Raw genomic sequence first — 21566 nt, 5'->3', positions numbered from 1 at the left:
ATCCAGGCTTCGGGGTTCACTGTAGGGTGTGGCCCCCAGGACAGGTAGGGGAGCTCAACCATGCCCTTGTGCTTCTGGACAAGCTTCTTATGCCCCTGCATTTTTGCTCTTTCTGTTCCTCTGTCCAGAACACCTTCTTCCCCTGTCTCTACCTACCCAATTCCCATCCTGGAAGCGTTGAGATAAACCCCGTCCTCCCTGCAAAGCTTTCCCAGATGGTTCTAGCCACAGGAATGTGACACTTCTCCAAAGACCAAAGGCAGTTACAGTCTTAGCTTCAAAATATCTGGCACTTCTGACTTGACAGATATTTACCGAGCCTACTGTCTCCTTGCTGGCTGCTGAGGGGAATACAAGAGACATACATGGAAGTCATTTACAGTCTCCACATATGAACGGGGAAAAAGTTCTTCTGAATGTTATTCTGCCCTTTACTTGTCTCCAGTTTTGCTTATGAAAGTCCTGCTGTTTCCAGAAAACGTAAGTAACTCCAGGGCAGGAAAACTGGGGGAAAGATGAGGCTGGGGTTTGAATCTTGCTTCTGCCCTCAAGAGCTGTGTTTTAGATTAAGTTCATTAAACCTTCTGGGTACCAGGGTGTACAATGGGCTGACAATCTATGCCTGGTAGTGATCTGGGAGGACTGAGTTTGTATGTGGCGCTGGGGTGCAGCTTTGAGAGCGCCTGCACCCATTTCCCTTGGGACAGTGCACTACTTACTCCATGGAAATCAAGCTCCCATGTTGTGATCTTCTGACACCTCAGTGCTCCCAGGTATGTCATCTCACTGGGTCTTTGTAATAATCGTTTCAGACATCACAGCCTTAATGATTGTGTAATAACTGCTCTTCCTCTAGATGTGGCTTCATGACAATGTGGTCACCACTGTATCTTCCATGCATAGCCTAGGGCGTGGCACTACATGGTGTTCTCTAAAAGGTTGTGGGATGAAGTTATTATACTGGAACACTGCCACTAGCACCTGAGGAAATGCATGTGTGATCTCCTTGGAAACTTACAACACTGTGTCAATAAAAAACAGTAAGCATGGTTGTGACTCCATTTCACAGAAGAGGAACCTCAAGTCCCCCATTGGGACCCAAGCCACAGGTCCTTCTAGAACTGCTACCAAGTTCCGATTAATGTTCCTCATGGGTTTTGCATAATCAAGTAGGGAGGGAAGGAAGGAATTGCATAGTGACCTGGTGGTCAGCTTCCCCAAATACCCACCACAGACGAGGGCCAGCAGGTGCGTCTGCCAGGTGAGGGCGTAGAACATGCCCCCTATGGCGATGCAGGAGAGGACACAGTTGTAGCTCCAGAGGCCCATGTAGATGGTCTTGAAGGGCGTGGCCACCGTGAGGGCTGTGGAACAAGGTGTGACATTTCTGGTCAGTTCTGGGTCCCCACGCAAAGGCCACCTCGTGGCTGGTGCCAGCTCTCAGGATGGCCTCACTCCTGCTATCCCCTCCCCACACTCCTCCCCCATCCCATCAAAAGAGCCTCTAGAAATGGCATCTGGTCTTCAGGAACCAGCAACAAGAGGACAGCAGTGGTTCCCAAACTGTGGCTTGAAGATTTCACACAGAGGTGTGACTACTTTCAGGGTGAGAGGAGGTCAAGGCGTTGGGATTCTAGGTATTCTCCACACCTTTGGCCTGAGTAGCTGCATTTTTAGCAAGAAACTTTTCAAGTGAAAAAGGTCTGCTTCAAATGGTTGAGGAAAAGTATGTATATACACATACAGATGTATAGAGATAGACAAATAGAAGTACAGGATGTGAACAACAGGTGAATCAGGCAAAGAATTTATGGGTGCTTCATGTACCATTTTTACTTTTATAATTTTTTGATAAATTCAAAATTATTTTCAAATGATTTTTTTAAAGTTCTGCTTCCAAGATGTTTCTGAAAAACATTGGAATGAGTCAACAGGATCTTAGTCCTATGTGCCCGACTCCAATTTCTGGCTCTACTGTGCATATTTACATATATAAGTGCATGTACATACATATGCCTACACGCAGAAATATTAAATCACATTTGTCAAATAGGAATACAGTTTTTGAGAAATTGTTTTCTTTTAGTTTACTCCAAATTTCAAAGCACTGGGTCATTTATACTCCTCCGTCTGTTACTGCTCTCCAGGCCTCTGAGTGACCCTCCCTTTCCTTCCACCCCTCAGCTCCCAGGGGCTCAGGTAGCCAATGAGGTCTTCAGCCCCTTGCGTCTCCCCACATATCCTGCTGCGGCAGTCTGCTCACTTTGGAAAATCAAGAAAGGGAAAAATAAGTCTCTCCCCTGACAATGTTCAAAAACACCAGTGAAGATAACAAGTCTAGATTATTTGCCCTGTGCAGGGATGGAATGACCTCAGGAAAATTATCCCAAGGTCCTCCCTGCAGAGAGGGGACCCTGTCCTACCTGCTAGCATCCCCACAATTGAGCCAATGGCTGCATGCAAGCAGATGAGTGGTGAGGAGATGAACAGAGCCACCAGGAACACGCCGCCTGTCCAGGGATTGTCACAGCCATACACCTGGCCAACCCCGATGGGGATGGCTTGTAGCAGCTGCAAAGTCAACAGAATCTGGGGTCACTGGAGTGTGGGCACATAATGAAAAGAGCAGGCCTTAGGGTCAGGACAAAGCCATTCCTGGTGGGGGTAACGGGTTGGAACGGGATGATGGCGGTGCCCTCTAGCGTGGAAGAGAACTTGGGAGGAAGGACATGAGCTGGAACAAATAGCTCCTCACTCCACCACCTAGCAGGCATCTGGCATCCCCCATGCAAAACCCTCCCAACACAGGTGCTTCTGAAAGACACATGGTTTCTGCTTTGAGAGGAGGAGCTTTGAGAGAACCAGAGGGCACCCTCTCCTGACAATGCCATTGGAAGTTTCAGGGCACTAGGGGATTTCCACCAGACCTTCTGACATCCTACAGGTATTCCAGGAATATTGGAAATATTCTAGGCCATTTTGATGATTGATTTCGTCAAAGGTCACCCAGATCATTGGTGCTTAAGGCCAGGCTAGAGCCTCTGAGCTTGACCCCTAGTCTAGAGGTGGTTGCTGCACATTCAGAGCTACCTAGGGTATTATGGGGCTCTGGGAAGGAGGTAGCATTTCTTCTGCTCGAGGATCACTTAGCATTTGTAGAAAGATAATATGTATACTATTGGAAAACAGAATAAAGCCAAACATCCCCGAGTTTGAGAGTCATTTGAGGGTGTTGTAATTGTAGATGGCTAATTTGGGAGTCAGATGGCCCTTTTTCTGCCCAAGCTGAACCATCTACATCTGACAGAGGAGGGCCTGAAGGAGAGGAGGTAGATTGGCAGGCTAGGGAAGAGTATTGGCCTGGGAGCTGAGGGCTCCAGCTTTCAGGGGAGTTTTGCACAAGCTCATGGAATGATGGTGGGTATGTCACTTCCTCATGCTGGGCTCTGGTGCCCTTCTCTGTAACATGAGAAGACTGCCATAGCAGATAATCTCCCACCTTTAAAATTCTGCTGTCTTTGCTCTATTACTATGTCATGTGACCTCTTTGAGGGCCAGGCTCCTTGATGGCTGGGTACATAATAGGTGCTTAATAAATATGTATTGATTAGCTCAGCAGTTTCCAAACTTTGCTGTACATTGGAAATCCTAGAAAAAAAATTTGATGACTGGCTCCTCCTTAGACATTGTGATTTAACTGGTATGGGGCATGACCAGGTCCTCAGGAGATTCCCAAGTGCAACTGAGTTTGGGGACCACTGAGTTAGTTATACATGACCTGCTGTAGATGTTGGAAATTAATTGCACATCTCCCTTTGGGTGAAATTTTGTACTTTTTAACAACCTGATTTAATTCTGGAGTCACTCTGATTTCTTTAGAGAACAGTGTTTGAGGAGTCCCACAGAGCTTTTTAAGCTTTGCCCATCCTGGTCTCTGGGTGGGTGGCCTTTCAATTACCAAGCACTGTCTGGGCCAGAGCCTAGAGCCTCATGCCAGGAATGATGGGGGTGTGCATCTTATTTAAAGGAACCCTGAGAATGCTTTCTGCCAGTTCAGGGAACTCAGCTTAAGTGTGGGGTACTGGCTGAAAATGTACTCAATAAATATTCCATGACTTCCCAAAGTCTGAGGCATGCAGGATGCAAAGAGGGTTCCAACTTCCCCCTTGCTGTCTGGGAACACAGATTTGAAGCCCAAGCAGTCAAGAATGAGAAGAATGAGGGACAAGTAGCCTCAGAACAGAGTCTGGGCTCAGAAAGCACCTTCCTCTGCCGGGATCCATATTTTAGCTTGGTGAACTGTGGCCCTGGGGTGGCACCCCTCCCTTCCACCTGCTCTCCAACACCCTGGGGTGAAGGTGTGAAGGGCAGTCGGGTGTGCATGGAAATTTACTGAGCCCCTGCATCCTTCCTACTGCCTACTCTCGACAATCCTCTAGTAACAAGAAAGGCCAGTTAAACAAAAAGGAAGTCATTCTCATCATTGTTTAAAAGACAAGGAGGGAAGGGGAGTTGGGACCTGGATGGTGTGGAAGAGAAGGAGCCCACTGTGAAAGTAGTGGTGTGGTGGGTGAGCTGGTGCCTCAGGGTATATGGATTTGCATGCTGCCACTTTCTGTTCACTTTGAAGATGAATGAGAGGCATCTCTCTCGCAGGTGGCTGTCTCCATCCTGTGCCCCTCAGTGGGGAGGGTGGGAGGCTCCATGGGCAACGCCCATGCCCCCGAGGCTGTTACTGGGACTCTGCCTCATGGGTAGGGCTCAGGGACAGCAGGTCTGTGCCCTTATGACAATGTGCCTAACTGCCAGCTGATGATCACTGACAGTCCCCTCAGAGTTAGAGCTTTGTCCCTGCTCCTGCCCCTGCCATTTTCTACTTGAGACAGTGGGCTTTCCCTCCAACGCAGGGTTCTGTCTTTTCCATTCTCTTGGATTTAGATCCTAACCCTGACTCTGATGCCCCTCCAGCCCCTGCCCCAGACAAAACTTTGAAAAGACAAAATATTCAAAAAGGTTTTGCATAGTTAGCATTTGCACTAGGGGCAGGGAAGACTTTCCTTTTCTGATAGCTTCAGGTCCGAGTGTGGCTGACCCTGAAACCCCTGAACTGTCCTCCCCACCCACGAGTGGTGGCCCTGGAGCTGAGCCCCCAGCAGCCCATCTTGATGATGGGCTCAGCTGGGTGGTGAGGGCTGGGAAAGCAGACTACATAAACAATACTGAGGATGTAGTTCTATGTGCAAGTATTCAAAAGGCAATCATAGAAATAATATTCTGAATTACTCTAAACAGCCGAGTTAGAACCAATGGGTGAAAGATGGAGGGGGACAGATTTCTGAGGAAGGTAAAGAGCTCTCTAATACTTCACAGTACCTAATGAGGGGTGGACTGCATTGAGAAGCAGGTTTCACCTCACTGTGGTTGTTCCAGATGAGGGTGTCTGTCTCACCTGGGACTAAGTGGGTGATGGGTCAAAGCCTGGGCTCTACATCAGGCTGCCTGGGTTTTATATTCAGGCACTAGCAGCAGTTTGAGCTTGGGCAGCTAACCTTCTCTGTGCCTTAGTTTTCTCATCTGTGAATGGGAATGATGATAGTACTAACAGCATTGGGCTATTAGGAGGGTTAAATTAAGTCCAGAAGTCAAGGGCTTGGAACAGTGTCTGATACGTAATAAGCTTGCCGTAGCCTTAGCTGTTAGCTCTCTCTATTGTTCATGAACAAGGCCAAATTTTACAATTCTGTCTATTTAATCTTGTGTTAGGTTTTTATTATATTCCTTTATCCCAAGTGTCTAGAGATTGGTAGAATAAATGAATATGTACATTTGTGATAGTTGGATGTGAAGCAGGGTTTCTCAACTTCGATATTTATTGACATTTGGGGCTAGATAATTCTTGGTTATGGGGAGGGCTGTCTTGTGAATAGTAGCATGTTTGGTGGCATCCCTGACTTTTTGATACCAGTAGCACCCCTCCCCCCAGTCTAAATTTTGCCTCCTCCCTCCAGGAGGGCAAAGTCACCCCTGCTTGAAAGTCACTGATATGGAAAGCACATGAAAATTCATCCCTATCTTCTCTTGATAAGACCTTTAAAACCCTAATTTTAAACATTTGTTTTAGTATCTGGCCCCTTCACCCAACCATCCACCTTCTTGAGTATTTTTCCCTGAACCCTACCATTCTGTATAATTAACTTGGTACTGACCTATGCACTTATTTACTGTCTGTTTCCCTGTACAGAGAGTACACTTCACAAGGGCAGAGAAGTTGTTGTCCTTTTATTCCCCGTGTATTCCTAGTGTCTGATAAAGTGCCTGGTACATATCAGACCTTCAATGAGGGTTTGTTGAAAGCACAGCAGCCTTTTTCTCTGTCCTGTTCTCTACTATGACCATCATCTGGTGGAGATGCATCTGGAGAAGCTGAGAGCCTGGATAATCCACAAACCAGTTATCAAGAAGGTGTGTGGTATAAGCAGGGGTCCCCACTCATCTGCCATTGGGTAACTTACCAAGGGCATCTCCATCTCTGTCCAGGTGATATTGGGCACTGAAGACACAGGCTCCACCAGTGTTGTGGGGAAGAAGAGGTTGTAGTGGCCGGTGGCTGCCAGGTACAGGGTCATAGCAATGTTGAAGGGCAGCGTGAAGACAGGAAGGTCCCACTTGCTGAAGATGGAATTCAAGGCACTGGAAAGAACTGGGCTGAAGATGAGCAAGACAAAGGGTTAATCTGTGCTTATCCTTAGGTCTACACCATCTTGTCTCATCAGCTCTGTCCATGGTGCCCCCCTGTCCTTGGCCCAGCCATTCCTGGCTCCTTTGAGACTCTAGTGGTCCATTTATCTGGGACTGGGGATAAGGTGTTCCATTTAAGGTGAATCTTTGAGAGATGCATTTTTAAAGTATAAATATACTTGAATATATTATAAATTATACTTGAATGGCAAATATAATACTTGAATATAAATGTTTATAATTTAAATATTTGCTTGTTTCTTAAACTAAGAAAATTAAACAAAATGTAATCCTTAGAAAATAATGTGTATTGCCCTTGAATCATCAGGATGTACAACAGCTACTCTCCTGCACTGTGATAACATTTTAGAAGCCTGGTCTTGGAGGAGGCAGCTGCTATGGCACAAAGGTAATGTGTGGGCTTGATTCAGCTGAAGTGCTTTGAGCTACTGGAAGCCACCACATGAAGATGAAACCTTCAGTTGTTTGTGTCCTCTCTTTTCTCGGCCTCTTCCTTGGGAGAAGCAGGCATGTTGGAAGCAGATGTAGCTGGGTGCAAATCCTAACTCCTACATTTATAGGCTGAGTGAGCAGCATTAGGTAATGATCTCCCTGAACTTTAGTTTCCTCGAAAGGACAAGCCACCGTAGACACTTAACACCCTACGTCTTCACACTCAAAGAGCTGTTGGGACAAAACATGAAATCACATGATCTGGCTGACTGGTCTACCTTTAATTCATGACCTTGAGTCTCCAATGGGCATTTATGACTGCCTGAAAACCCTACTACACAGTCCATACAAATTAACTCTCCAACTTGTTGAGAATAAAAGAATAGAAATGACAAGATGAGAAATGCTTCATTTTCCCAACCGTAAGCTCTACACTCCAATTGCCCAGCTCCTACATAGTTTTCCTCTCTGCCTTTGTCACATAATGAAAGTATTCCTCTTTCTTTATTGGGCCAATTCTTACTCTTGTGCTTCAAGATCCAATCTGTCTCAAAGACTTCACTCTTGCAATTCTCTCCTCTCTCTCCTGCAGGTGCAGTCTCTCCTTTATCTCTGGAACACTCTCATAAGTTTACAAAATGCTTTAGTATCTTCTTCCTATTAACACCCTCCTCCTCTAATCCGATGTCCCCTCTGGCTATTTTGCCCCACTTCTCTGCCCTTGTTCATAACAAATATTCCTCAACAGATTGCTATGGTCAATCTTTACACTCCCTTTCTTTCCTAAATCCACTCCAATCAGGTGTGTGTTCTTGCCATGCCATGCAAGTGGCTCTTGTCCAGTTCACTAATGACATCTATCCTACCAAATCTATGGCCATTCCCTGCTCCCTTCATTTGATAATAGGATGCTCCAACTGGATTGAAATATTTTCTGTCAGGGCTACCATGATACTGCCCTTTCTTAGCTTTCTTCCTACTTCTCCAGCTGCTCCCTGTCACTTCTTTGTGGTTCTTTCTCTCTTCTCCCAGTCATCTAGATACTGGAATATCCTATGGCTCGGCCTTGGGTCTTCTCTTCATCTTCTTTTTCTGGGTGATATCTTTTAGTCCCATGGACAAAATGTCTTCTGTATACTTCTGCCCTCCAAATCTTGACCATATCAAAGTTCTGGATTTGTACATCCAGTTACCTTGTCAACATGTCTACTTGGAAGTCTATAGCCTAATATGTCTGTCAGAACTCTTGATTTACACCTTGTCTCCTACCACCAACCTGTTTTTCTCTTAGTCTTGTCCATCAATCCAGGTGCTCAGGCAAACTATAGGAGTGTACTGAATCCTCTTTTCTTCCCCACCCCCCAAACTCCACAGCCTCCCAGAGAGTCTTGTTGCCTTTACCTTCCTTAAAATACATCCTAAACCCAACCACCTTCCTGTGTATCACCCTTGTCCAGACCACTCTCATCTCTCTGTGAGTTCCTGACTCTGCTTCCAGCATCCGCTCTTGCTCCAGTTAAAATCCATTCTCCACAAGGCAAGCAGAGCGATTTGTTTAAATTTAAACCATATCCTATCACATCTCTGCTTAAAACCCTTTAACTGCTTCCCATCACAGTTGTAATAAAAATACAAAAGCCTACTGGATCCTCAAAGCAAACGGGGTCTAGCCCTCATTTACTTCTGCCTTCACCTCCTCCATTCCTCCTTCATTCACTGGGCATAAGCCCCCGCTGGTCTTGTTTCCTGAACATGGGGCCCTCCTCCAGCTGGGGTCTGCACATGCCACCACCGCTGTCTGCAACGTCCTTCACTAGATCTTCAGATGGCAAGTGCCTTTTATCATTTAGGGGAAAGCATGAATGCTCCTTCCTGAAAGTGGTCTTCCCTGACCACTCACGTCTGGAATCCCTCTCTGTCCCACTTGCTCTGTTTTGCTTTCTTCAAAGCAGTTATCAAATCTTGACATGAGAGGCTTACTCTTTTGTTATAAACCAAATGTATGCAAATGAAGACAGGGTCTCCTATGCCTTACATGGGGGCAGGTGCGGGGCATTGAGGAAATCCCCATAGAAATGACTGCTATAGTTTTTGTCCCAATGGATTCAGAAACACAGAAACCCTGAGAAGAAACATAAATTTCCCAAAATGCTTAATGTAGTAATTTATTTACAAGCACTGCTAAAAAGTAATAAACTGAAACTTAATAAATTAGTACTTAAACTAACTGTTTTAGTGACTCCAGAAATCTAAGAAAGATATGTACTTCTTAGAGGTGTTGAAAATGAGTTAGCATGTCTCACAGCTGTGGGGCACAGACTGGAGGACATGGGTCACCTTGGGCTCCTGCTCTTTGGTGACGGCATGCATAAGAATGATAGCATCAGGTAGCAAAGACCTGCCCAAGATCCAGGTGAGCTGAGCCACAGCACACCCCTCATCTCAACAAATATTTGTTCCCAAGACCCTTTCTCTTGACTTTTTTATTCCTTTGCAGAATGAAGTGATTGTACAGCAAGATCTCAACTGATGTTTCTTGTTCAAAGATCCTATGCTTTCACTATAGACATTCTTCTCCAAGAGAGTTCTGATTCTATCACAAGTGAGTTTTTAGCTTTTCCATCTTGGTCAGGCCACAGTTTAGATAATTCCCATGTAGTCTGGAGTTTAACAGTTGCAGACTCTGGGTTCATCATCAAAAATTTTGTAAAAGTATGGCCTGGGGCAAGTTACTTAACCTCTTCATGACTTGTTCTTTTCTTCTGTAAACTGGGGACAAAAATAACCCTACCTGGCTGAGCACAGGGCTTGTCTTGCAGGAAATATTCAATAAAGGTTACCTTTTGTTATTAAACCTAACATTCAAGGAAGATTATTAGCACAGTAAAACACCTGTGGTCACTGCTGCTCTAAAGGGTCCCTGTTATTCCAAAATAAAAAAATGATCTGCTGTGTTGCAATCAAACTGATGGATTTTCACCATGTCTTGTGGCCACGCCACCATGTCTTGTGGCCACGTGTCAGAGCCAGCCTGACTCTGAAGACACTAGGCTCCAGGAGGGCACATGTCCCCATCCAGTATAAGATGCAAGCACCACGGGGCCCTGCGGGTCTGTGAGCAGAAAGAAGGAGGCATCTCACCAGGTCATGGCTGTGAAGGTCACAGGAAACAGAAGCCACCAGTAATAGTCTAACTTCTCAGAGAACACAGCGATCAGTAGTCCGACCAGCATTCCGTTGTACCCGTGGAGGCCTGAGGCGATGGCAGACCTGGGTGGGGGCAGTTACATTGCACTTGAATTGGGTGGGGCTTGTAGGGCCCTCCCTGGTACTCCCAGAAGAAAGTCAGCTTACTCGTGAGTGTTGGGCAGTCACACAGCTGCTAGTGCCTTCCTAGATCTGACACACACACACATGCACACACACGGCCCTGATTACCTTGCCATTCTAGAATTAAAGTACGCACTTTGTCTTCTCACTGTGTCTAAGCTCCCTCTTGGCTTCTCAGGGGGTCTCAGGCTGCTAAGTTTAGTGAGAGAGATCTAATAGAAACCTGAGGTATGACACCAGGGAAAGTGTGTGTGTGTGTGTGTGTGTGTGTGTGTGTGTGTGTGTGTAGGAGACAGGGAGGAGGGGTGGGAGAGAAGGGGGAGGAGAGAGTGCATCTGACTGCATCGTGTGAAGCTGTAATTGTTACAGTTGGCCTGTGTCCCAGAGTGGACAAGCTGAACCCGCTGGGGATGCACAAAAGCCTCTCCCCACAGCAGGATAGGGAGGGGCCCAGAGGTGGGGAGAATCCAAGCTTGAGTCTATCCTTTCTTTTTGTTTCATCAGGGAAGGCTATGTGCTCCTAAACTTCTCTCCCTGATGCTAATAAACCCTGCCCTTGACCTTTCCCATGGCTCAGCTGGCTGGGGGATGGGGAACAGGGTGAAGGAGGGACTGGGCAAATCACTGCAAGACCCCTGCCAGAGCATGAGGTTTGTGTACTGTGCTCTGTCCTGCCCTTGACTGTAAGTTGTCCAGGCTGGAACTTGTCTGTCTGACATCAGTGTAACAGAAAATAGCGTCTGGTGCACAGAGGGCTCTAGGCCTTGCTTGGTTGTTGAATGGGTGTGTGTACATGCTAAAGCTTTTCACAGACTGATTGTCTTTGCCCAGCAAGGGCATCCAGAAGCATAAGGAGGGAAGAAGGGCGTTCTGGCTAGAGGATGGCTCCTGCCTGGCAGAGGCCATGGCTTGGGTCTGGAATGAGGGGAGCTTTCAGCTCTGGAGTGGCCAGGAGATTAGCTCAGCTAGACTGAGGAGAGTGGGAGCAGCTGGAGGGTGGGAGGAGGTATCTCTAGACAGTTTCCAACAAGAAAAGCTGAACACATGGCACTGTGTGGGGACACTTGTATGGGACACTGGTTAGAGGGCTGGCTGCTCCCGAGGCCATAAACATATGGGGCAGTTGGAGACGGGGGTTGGGGTAGGGGGTGGGGAGGATGAGGTGGGTGGAAGAGTGGCTGGGAGGGAAGACCGCTGGGGTTTGGAATCTATCTCCTTGGGACTAGAAAATCTACCTAAAAAGCAGAAACCCATGTTTTGGGAAAATAATTAGTTTTAAGTCTGTGTGTGTGTGTGTGCATTTTATCTGTATTTTCCCATTTCTGTTCAGTGTTAGGATTTAGTACTTTTTTGGTTTTAATACTAGTTGCTTCAGGCAAGCTGAGAAAAAAAATGGCTGACCCATACTGGGGGCTGTCCTGTAGTCCCAGTGGCAGGGTGCAGTGGGCATAGCAGGAATCAAACAAGGGAGCCCAGGGGAGACAAAATTAGAACCCCTCTCTGTGGAAGTCCCCTCCCAGAACACTTCTCTACCAAAACTTTGGTGGCTTCTGGGTTTGGTTGTCAGAATGAAACCCATTACCTTATATCTGCTCTGACTATCAAATATGTAAAACTTGGTTTAACCCCAAAAAGATCTTCATTAGGACCACATTCCTTCAGGACTGCAGCATTAGTGCTGTTGACCTTGAGTTACTCTCAGTGAGCTACAGTCTCTGGGGTAGTGGGGTTAGGGTAACAGGGATAAGGGGGGACATGGGCTGATGGAGGAGGAGGAGGGGAGTAGGACTGGTGGACAGGAAGTAGCGGTGGTCAGGGGAACAGGGGTGGGGGAGTAGGGGTGGTAGAGAGGGATGGTGGGGGTTATATTTAGATCATGTAGCTGTGTCAGTGATTTGCTGGGGACAGTGGTGAAGTCAGGGCTCCTTAGAAGGATTTATGTGTGGATATTGTGTAGGGTATCTAGAGTTTTGAACCTATGGTATAGAACATGGTACTGACCTACCAGCAATGAATCTTTTCTTGACATAGTAGTAGAATATGAAACATTCAAAATGGACTTCCTGTCCTGAACATGCTTAGAACACAGCCAGGGAGAGAAGACTCAGAAAATAATTAGAGAGCCAACCCATATAGTACCAGGGTATGTTCTGTGGTTGTCCAGTGAGAAGGGAGGGTTCAGAGAGCACTGGGATAATTAGGGGTGGCTCCCTGTAGGAGGAAGATTTGAAGGAATGGTAGGATTAGACAGGCAGAAGCAAAAATGCTTAGGTGGGAACAGTGTGATGCTGAGTGGTAGATGTGGTGGGCCCCAGCAGAGAAATCTCTGGAAGCCAAACTGGCACGCACTAGTCTTACTAAAATGTTTAGGAGGATTAGGTGTGTGTCTCCTCCATAGTACTGAAGTCCATGAAGCAACTCTCTGAATGGCTTGGCAAATTTACCAGTAGATTATGGTCAAGAGGGAAGTCAGAGCATGAAGGGGCTTTGGCTCCTTGAAGGTGAGCCAGTAAGCAGCAGATCTCACAGATGAGGACAATGGAGCCAGGAGGGGAAGTACTTGCCCAAGGTCACATAGCTAAGGAGCTGGTGGGCTGGACAGAGTTCACCCCTGGTGTTTTACCCAACAGTGATGAAGCAGTGAGACAAGAGTTAATCTTGTCAGGGGCCAGTTCTGTGCCAGCCGCCCATGAGATGACAAGTAACTGGAAACAAGGAATAGGGAACCTACTGGGTTAAAGAGAGACACAAAATCCTGGCTGGAGCCTATTTTTTATGTCACTCACCAGACCTGCACACAAAATAATTCAGCCTCTCCTTCATCCAATTTGTCATGGCCTCCTGGCTTGCTAGAATCAGAGTGCTCCCCTAATGCCACCTCAGAGGTGCATGAATGGCTTCTCAGGGGAGACAAACTGACTCACAAATTTGCCTTGGTGGCATCTGGAATGTGAGGTAGGCCTGGGTGAAGTGTGATGTTGGTCACAACACAACCAACTCTGATGACTCCCCATCCCCTGGGTTCACCAGGGGCCCTTTGGCCTTGCTGTCCACACTCTGTCTGTATGACAAGGACAGTACTGACCTTCAGCCTAGAAGATGCAGGCTTTGTGTTGCAGCCCGAGCCCTGCTACCCACTGACTGTGGCACCTTAGGTGAATACCTGCTCCTCCCAGTCTTTCTCCTACTTTCACTGTCTGCCTGGTGATGTGATGGCAAGACTCACATGTAACAAGGCATGACAGTGCTTTTCAATCTTTTTGACAGTAACCCGCGGTAAGGAGGGAATACCGCGGTAAGGAGCATGACTCAGTTCTCTCTCTCAGTCTCCCTAACCTCACCCACCCCCCACATATACAACACATCCCAACATTAATGAAACAAAAATGTCACAAAATATTTCCTACACATGAATTACTCTAATCTATTTTATTTTATTATTTTAATTTTTAAAAATGCTGTTGCCAATTGATTCATGATCCACAAATGGATTGGTGACCCCAAACTGAAAAACACTAAAAACATGAGCATTCCCAAACTTCTCTGATGATCAGAAGCATCCAGGAGGATCTTGTTAAAAACATCCCCTCCCAGACCCACTTAATGGGACTATCTGAGGGAACAGAAGTGGTTGGGGTGGAGAAGTCACATTTCTTAATAGCCAGCCCTGGTGACTCTAGCCATCAGGAAAATTTGGGAACTGTTGGAACAGCATGGGGCAAAGTCTGAGAAAATGGTCCAGTTCCAGAAAATGCTACTCGTTATTGTTCCTGGACTTTGCAGCTACCAGTGCAGGGTTGGGGGGGGGGCCTCCTCTAGCTGTCTCCCAGCTCTGCACTGGGTTGGAGGGGCCCTCCTCTAGCTGTCTCCCACCTCCACACTGCCCTCCCCACTCTACCTTCCTCCTCTCTCTCAGATCCCATGTTTCCAGCTCAAAGGCCACCCTCTCTCATACCCCCACCCCCAAAACACTCTGAAACATCTGTCTTCTCTGAGCTCTCCGGTATATACCGTCTCATATTATTCTGGGACATTTCTTGCCTGTTAGTCAACCAGACTGTAGGTTCCATAAGGGAAGAACAGTTTAAGAGTTCCTCTGCATCTGCCTCATAGGGAATGTTTCCAGAAGGATCTACTGTCAAAAGGAGCCTAGTCCTGTCACTTGCTTCGAGCACAGGAGTGGTTTAATTCTGTAGAGACCTCCAGTGACCTGTTCAAGGTTAATCTTTAGGAGACTTGGGCTGGTTGGTAGGATAACGTTGGCTGATCACTCAGGGACACACTTCTCTATCTGTCTAACCAAGACCCCACGACCACTGCAGACAGGCACCCACCTGTCCTGGTTCAAGGCGAGGGCAGTTAAGGTTGAGACCACTGCCCCCAACACCCCAGCAATCGTCCACCAGGGATTCTGGATCAGAAGCCCTATGAAGATGATGAGTCCGCTGAGAGGGTTGTTGACAAACATTACCTGAGCAGTGCCCCTCAGGACCCAGTCTGTAACCTGGAGGGCCAGTGGCTTATCTGAAAGAGACAGGCAGAGCCATCAGCAGAGTCCCGGTTGTTCTTCCCTGCTGGACCACTGGTTGGCGTGGCAACCAAGGCAAACAAGGATGCACGAGCCAGGACATTTCCTCTCGTTTGGTCTGGCACCTAGCCCAAGTCTCTGAGTGGCTAGGCAATCAGTCCACAGTGGGTGTTAGTTTTTGCCGTACAGACTGAGGCATCGTGCTGAGACCAATTTAACGCCGTTCCAGCCCTCGACTTGGTTGGCAAGGAAGCCTCAGGAGCATTCCAAGGGAAATTTATTGGTCCAAGGGAAGGGGTGAGGAGGCAGGGAAACCCTCTTTTTGTGTTGTGCCGTATGACTCAGTTGAGAACTGGTATCTGAGCAGCAAAGAAAGTCATCTGGAGAAAAGGAGCTGGAAAGGAAATGGCTTTAGCTCAGCTATGGAATCAGTATTGAGTCAGGACCTGGGGGAAGCCAGGTCAAGAAGAGGGAACATACATTCTGGTTTGGTTTCCAGGACAGCCTATGAGGGTGTGATTGGGGAGGGAAGGGCTGTTTGTTGCAGTATTTAGTTGAGGTAAACTAGGAGAAGAAGGACGTTGAAAGGAAAGAAAGAGCCTTGGAACATGGTGGAGGGTGATGTCAATATTTTCTTGGCACATAATAAATGGCCATGGAACAAGGGAAGGAATGACAGCTTGTTTGGGAAATGACTTATATACCACTAAGTGGTTGTCCTGTATCTATTCCACATAGGGGCAAAGAATTTGCAAAGCACTAAAATTAGTGAAGTGTTTTTAATTCTGAAACTCCATGGGAATTCCAAGTTAGCAGGGTACATTGGACCCATCCAGAGTCAACTCAGGGTGGGAGTACTCCAACTGTGGGAGTCCTCTCAATGGGTGAGTGAGGGAGCAGCTTCCTCCACTCACACCTGAGGGAGGGCTGTCTCCCTGGCCCAGCCCGGCTGCTTCTTTCCTGGGACTTTGCCTACCTTTCAGCCAGCTCCTGCACTCCTTCATGTCCCCTGTGAGGTATCCCACTGCTTGGAAGAGGCTGATGCCCCCCAAGCCTGTAGAGCCCCGATGAGCTGCCCCGCTTTCTCTCCTTTTACTCCTTTCATTGAGTTTTTCCATTTTCACAATATGGCTGTCTTCATTGGATGACCCGAGATCCTTTTAAGAGAAGTCATGACAAACTATCAAATAATACAGCTTTTTGAGAGCAAGGGCATTTGGGGATAGGGAAGGTTGGCAGGTGTCCTCATAAAGACAAATGATCATAAGACATGTGTCCATTCTCTATTGTGGTCCAGAGTGCTGCACACAGGCCAGCTCTTCCTAGGACCACTACACATTCTTCACAGTTGGGTTTCATAGACTTTTGTGCCATGGATCCCTGATGGCAGCTGGGCAAGGCTGTGGACTTCTTTCCAGAATAATGTTTGGAAATGGATAAAATAAATAGTATAGCAAAGAAAACCAGTTATACTGAAGCAGTTATTACAATATTTTAAAAAATCCTATGATCTACATATAGGTACAGCCAGTCCAATATCTATTATAATTTCAAAGTAGCAGTGAATGAATAAGTGGGGCCTCTTCACCCCAACTCAGGACAACTTTAAAGGGCTGCTTGAGATCTAGAGCTGACCATAGGGTCACCTGGGGCCCTTATTGCCCAACTTCTTCGCCTAATCCTGTTGCCCTTCCTCTTCTACAACTATTGACTGCAAAGGCACATCCCAGTTAACTTCTTACATGAAAATCACCATCTCAAAGTCAGCTTTCTAGGGGAGCCCAATCTGTGACAATGACAACAATCTCAGGTGCTACTGATATGGTTATAGCTCATTATTTATATTTATAATTGAAATAAGTACTAAAGTTCATTGGAGGTTAGTGAAATAAAGGTAAATTATCTTCCCCATCCAAGTTTATCTGCCCTTGGTTCTATCTGTGGCCTCCTAGTTCAGGACTGCTTGCTCTTAAACTGCACTGTCCAATATCACAGCCAATAGCTGTGGCTATTGAACACTTAAAATGTGGCTAATCTGAATTGAGATGTGCTCTAAGTATATTCTGAAGACTTACTATGAAAAAATAATGTGTAAAATATCTCAACGATACTTTATGCTGACTATATAATCAAATAACTGTTTTTTACTTCTAAAAAATGTGGCTAATAGACATTTGAACAAACATGTGTGGCTCATATTATACTTCTATTGTATGCTGATGGTCTATAGATTTCCCCAACTTCCTTCCTACATTAAAACTTAAATGTCTTGAGGATATCAATGAAAACAGTGGAGTAAGAATCTCCAAAAATTCTCTCTTCTATAAAGGCAATACACATTCTTTTACAGCACACATGGAACCTTCTCCAGTATAGACCATATGTTAGGCCATAAGATAAGTAAAACCTTTTTCCCTTGCCTCCAGAGACATGTTGAGTAAGAAGCTGCTGCGGCCAAGGTCAAAGAGGTTTTTGCCTGCTTTCTCCTCGAGGATTTTGATGGCTTCCTGTCTTGCATTGAGGTCTTTCATCCAATTTGAGTTTATTTTTGTGTATGGTGTAAGAAAGTGGTCCAGGTTCATTCTTCTGCATGTCGCTGTCCAGTTTTCCCAGCACCACTTGCTGAAGAGACTGTCTTTATTCCATTGGATATTCTTTCCTGCTTTGTCAAAGATTAGTTGGCCATACATTTGTGGGTCCATTTCTGGGTTCTCTATTCTGTTCCATTGATCTGAGTGTCTGTTCTTGTACCGGTACCATACTGTCTTGATGATTACAGCTTTGTAATACAGCTCGAAGTTGGATAAGTAAAACATTTTTACCGATGAAAAGGTATCACTAAATTTAAAGGGATTGAAATCATGTTCTCTGACCATAATGCAGTGAATTTAGAAATCAAAAGCAGAAGGAAATTTGGGAAATGATGTGGCAATTAAACAACACGCTCCTAAATAATCAGTGGATCAAAGAGGAAATCAGAAGAGAAATTAGGAGCTACTCTGAGATGAATGAAAACAAAACTTATGGGATGCAGCTAAATCAGTGTTAGAGGGAAATTGTAGGTATAAAGACCTGTGCTAAAAAGAGAAATATTCTGTATCAACAACTTAACCTTCCACTTTAAGAAACTAGAATAACAGTGAACTAAACCAAAAGCAAGTAGAGTGAAGGATATAACAAAGATTATCAAGCAAATAAATGAAATAGAGAATGAAAAATACAGAAAACTCATTGAAACTAAAAGATGGTTCTTTGTAAAGGTCAAAATTGACAAACTTTTAGCTAGATTGACCAAGACGAGAAAAGAAGATTGAAATTACCAGAATCAGAAATGAAAGACGAGACATGACTACCAACCTTCAAGAAATAAAATGGGTTGGGGTGCATGGGTGGCTCAGGCAGTTGTTTGACTCTTGATTTCAGCTCAGGTCATGACCTCATGATTCATGGGATTGAGCCTCACATCAGGCTCTGCGCTGACAGTGAGGAGCCTGCTTGAGATTCTCTGTGTCTCCCACTCTCTCTGCCCCTCCCCCTCTCACACACTCTCTCCCTCTTTCAAAATAAATAAACATTAAAAAAATTAAAAATGTTATAAAGAAATGGATTCTAAAGAAATGAATAATTGTGTGCTAACAAATCAGATAACCTAGGTGAACTGGATACATTCCTAGAAAGGCAAAAACTACCAAACTGACTCAAGAAGAAACAGAAAAATCTGAGCTGACTTATAACAAAGTAAATTATATTAGTAAAGCAAAACCAAAAACAACAAACAAAACACTTCCCACAAAGAAAAGCCCAAGTGCAGATGGCTGTACATTCTACCAAATCTTTAAAGAATTAATAACAGTATTTTTCAAAAAACAGAAGAGAAGGCAATACTTCTTATCACATTGTGTGAAGCTAGTATTAGTATTACCCTAACACCAAAGCCAGACAAAGACATCACAAAAAAGAAAATTACAGATCAATCTGCTTTATAAATATAGATGCAAAAATCCTTAACAAAACACTACCAAGCCAGATTCAGTAACATATAAAAAGAATGATGGCCAAGTGGGATTTATTCTCAGAATTCAAGACTGTTTCAATGTATAAAAAAATTAAGCAATTATTACTATTGAAAGAATAAAAGAAAAAAACCCACATGATTGTTTCAATAGGCACAGAAAAACCACTTGAAAAATTCAACAACCTTTCCTGATAAAAACATTCAAAAAACCAGGAATAGAAAGGAAATTTCTCAACTTAATAAAGGATATCTACTAAAAATCCACAGTTAATATTATATATAACGGTGAAAGATGGGATGCTTTCCCTTTAAGATCAGGAATGAGACAATGATGTTGGTTCTCTTGTCACTTCGATTTAATAATGCACTGCAAGTTTTGGCCAGATCAATTAGATAAGAAAAAAACAGACCAAAAGGGACCCAGATTAGAAAGAAAGGATTTAAAATCTCTCCATTTGCAGATGGGACATTCTGCTGTATAGAAACTCCTTAAAAAATCTTCAACCACCTCCCCGCCCCCCACCAAACCTATTAAAGTTAATGGACAAGTTCAGCAAATTTGCTGGATAGAAGATCAATATACAAAAATCAACTTTATTGTTATATATGAGCAAGGAACAATCCAAGAATATTGTGAAGAAAATTCTATTTATGACAGTATGAAAAAGAATAAAATATTTTGGAATAAATTTAACAAGAAAGGCTTTATATCCTAAAACTAAAGGTTTTATACAAGTTTTTTAATACTAAAAACTACAAAAAATCAAAAGGAATTAAAGACTTAAGTAAATGGAAATATATCCTGTGTCCATGGATTGGAAGACTTACTCTTGTTAAAAATGGCAATACTCCTTAAAATGATCTATAGATTTAATACAATCTCTACCAAAATCCGAGTTTCATTTTTTTTTTCAGAAATTCAAAGTCAGATCCTAAAATTAATATAGAAATTCAGGGGTCTGAGAACAGACAAAACAATCTTGCTTGATTTCAAAACTTACTACAAAGCTACCGTAATCAAGATAGCGTGGTACTCGCATAAGGATAGGTATATAAATCAGTTAAATAAAATTGAGAGTCTAGAGATAAACACATACACCTACGGTCCGTTGATTTTTGATGAGTGTCAAAACAGTTCAATGGAGAAAGAATAGCCTTTTCAATAAATGGTGTTGGGACAACTGGATAATTGGACCCCTACTTAATGCCTTATACAAAAATTAACTCAAAATGGAGAAAAGACTTACCTGTAAGTGCTAAAATTATAAAACTGTTAGATAAAAACATAGGAGTAAATCTTTGTGACCTGGATAAGAAAATGGTTTCTTAGATATGACACCAAATACATAAGCAATCAAAGACAAGAGAGATAAATTGGACTTAAAATCACAAATTTTATGCTTCTAAGGACACTATCAAGATAGTGAAAAGACCTATAAAGTGGGAGAAATTATTTGTGAATCATACAATTGGCAAGGGCCTAATATCCAGAATATATAAAGAACTATTACAACTCCACAATAAAAAGACAAATAACCCAATTGAAAGATGGGCAAAGGATTTGAAAAGACATTTTTCTGAAGACGGTATATAAGTGGCCATTAAGCACATGAAAAGATGTTCAACATCAATTTGACATTAGGGAAATACTAATCAAAATCACAGTGAGATGTCAGTTCACATCCACCCAGGCTGTAATAAAAAAGACAGACCGTAACGAGTTTTGACAAGGAGGTATACTGGAACAATGTATACCTGGCTGGAGAGAATGTACACCTGATGCAGCTACTTTGGAAAACAGTTTGGCAGCTCCTTAAAATGTTAAACATAGATTTACCATATGACCCAGAAATTCCACTTCTGGATATATACCCAAGAAGAAGAAAAACATATGTCTGCACGAAAACTTCGACACAAATGTTCACAGTAGCATTGTTTTTTTTTTTTTGTTTTTTTTTTTTTATAACAGGCAAAAAGAAACAACCCAGTGTCAATCAATGGATGAATGGGTAAGTAGGCCATGGTACACTCATACCATGAAATATTGTTGGGTCATAAAAAGAAATGATGTACCGAGTCATGCTACAATAAGGATGCACCTGAAAGCATTATGCTAAATGACACAAGCATTTCACAAAAGGCCATATGTTATATGATTCCATTTACATCACACATACGGAATGGGCAAGTCCACAGGAACACAAGGTAGATTGGTGGTGGCCCGGTGGAATGCGGAGTGACTGCTAATGAGTATTGGGTTTCTTTTCAAGGTGATGAAAATATTCTGGAGTTCAGTGGTGGTGATGTTGGCAAACTTTGTAATTATGCTAAAAATCAGTGAAATGTATACTTTAAAGGGGTGAATTTTGTGGCATGTAAATTATATCTCATTAAAAAAACCCCAAACGTTAGTGGTCCTGGATCCCTCTCCACTCTATCAGTTCAAGGAGTGTTAAAAGCTAGCATTTGAACACAGGCTTTACTTTGGGAGACAATAAGGTA

The 21566-nt window shown here is 44.2% G+C and overlaps 1 protein-coding gene across 5 annotated transcripts in view; it reads right to left on the bottom strand.

Moving 5' to 3' along the window:
* SLC14A2 (solute carrier family 14 member 2) overlaps window positions 1–21566 on the bottom strand; it is a 442799-nt gene that overhangs the window by 31914 nt on the left and 389319 nt on the right. For all 5 annotated transcript variants that reach the window (XM_053205529.1, XM_053205528.1, XM_053205526.1 and 2 more), the window contains 6 exons: window positions 16026–16206; window positions 14856–15045; window positions 10333–10461; window positions 6513–6705; window positions 2424–2571; window positions 1230–1364 (listed from right to left, as the gene is read on the bottom strand). In XM_053205529.1, coding sequence (XP_053061504.1) covers window positions 1230–1364; window positions 2424–2571; window positions 6513–6705; window positions 10333–10461; window positions 14856–15045; window positions 16026–16206 — 976 coding nt within the window. The remainder of the gene's footprint in view (window positions 1–1229; window positions 1365–2423; window positions 2572–6512; window positions 6706–10332; window positions 10462–14855; window positions 15046–16025; window positions 16207–21566) is intronic.

The sequence above is a fragment of the Acinonyx jubatus genome, chromosome D3 (assembly GCF_027475565.1).
Source record: "Acinonyx jubatus isolate Ajub_Pintada_27869175 chromosome D3, VMU_Ajub_asm_v1.0, whole genome shotgun sequence".
NCBI classification, from domain to species: domain Eukaryota; kingdom Metazoa; phylum Chordata; class Mammalia; order Carnivora; family Felidae; genus Acinonyx; species Acinonyx jubatus.
The sequence above is the reverse complement of the archived record's forward strand: the minus strand, read 5'-3'. Positions and strand labels throughout refer to the sequence as shown.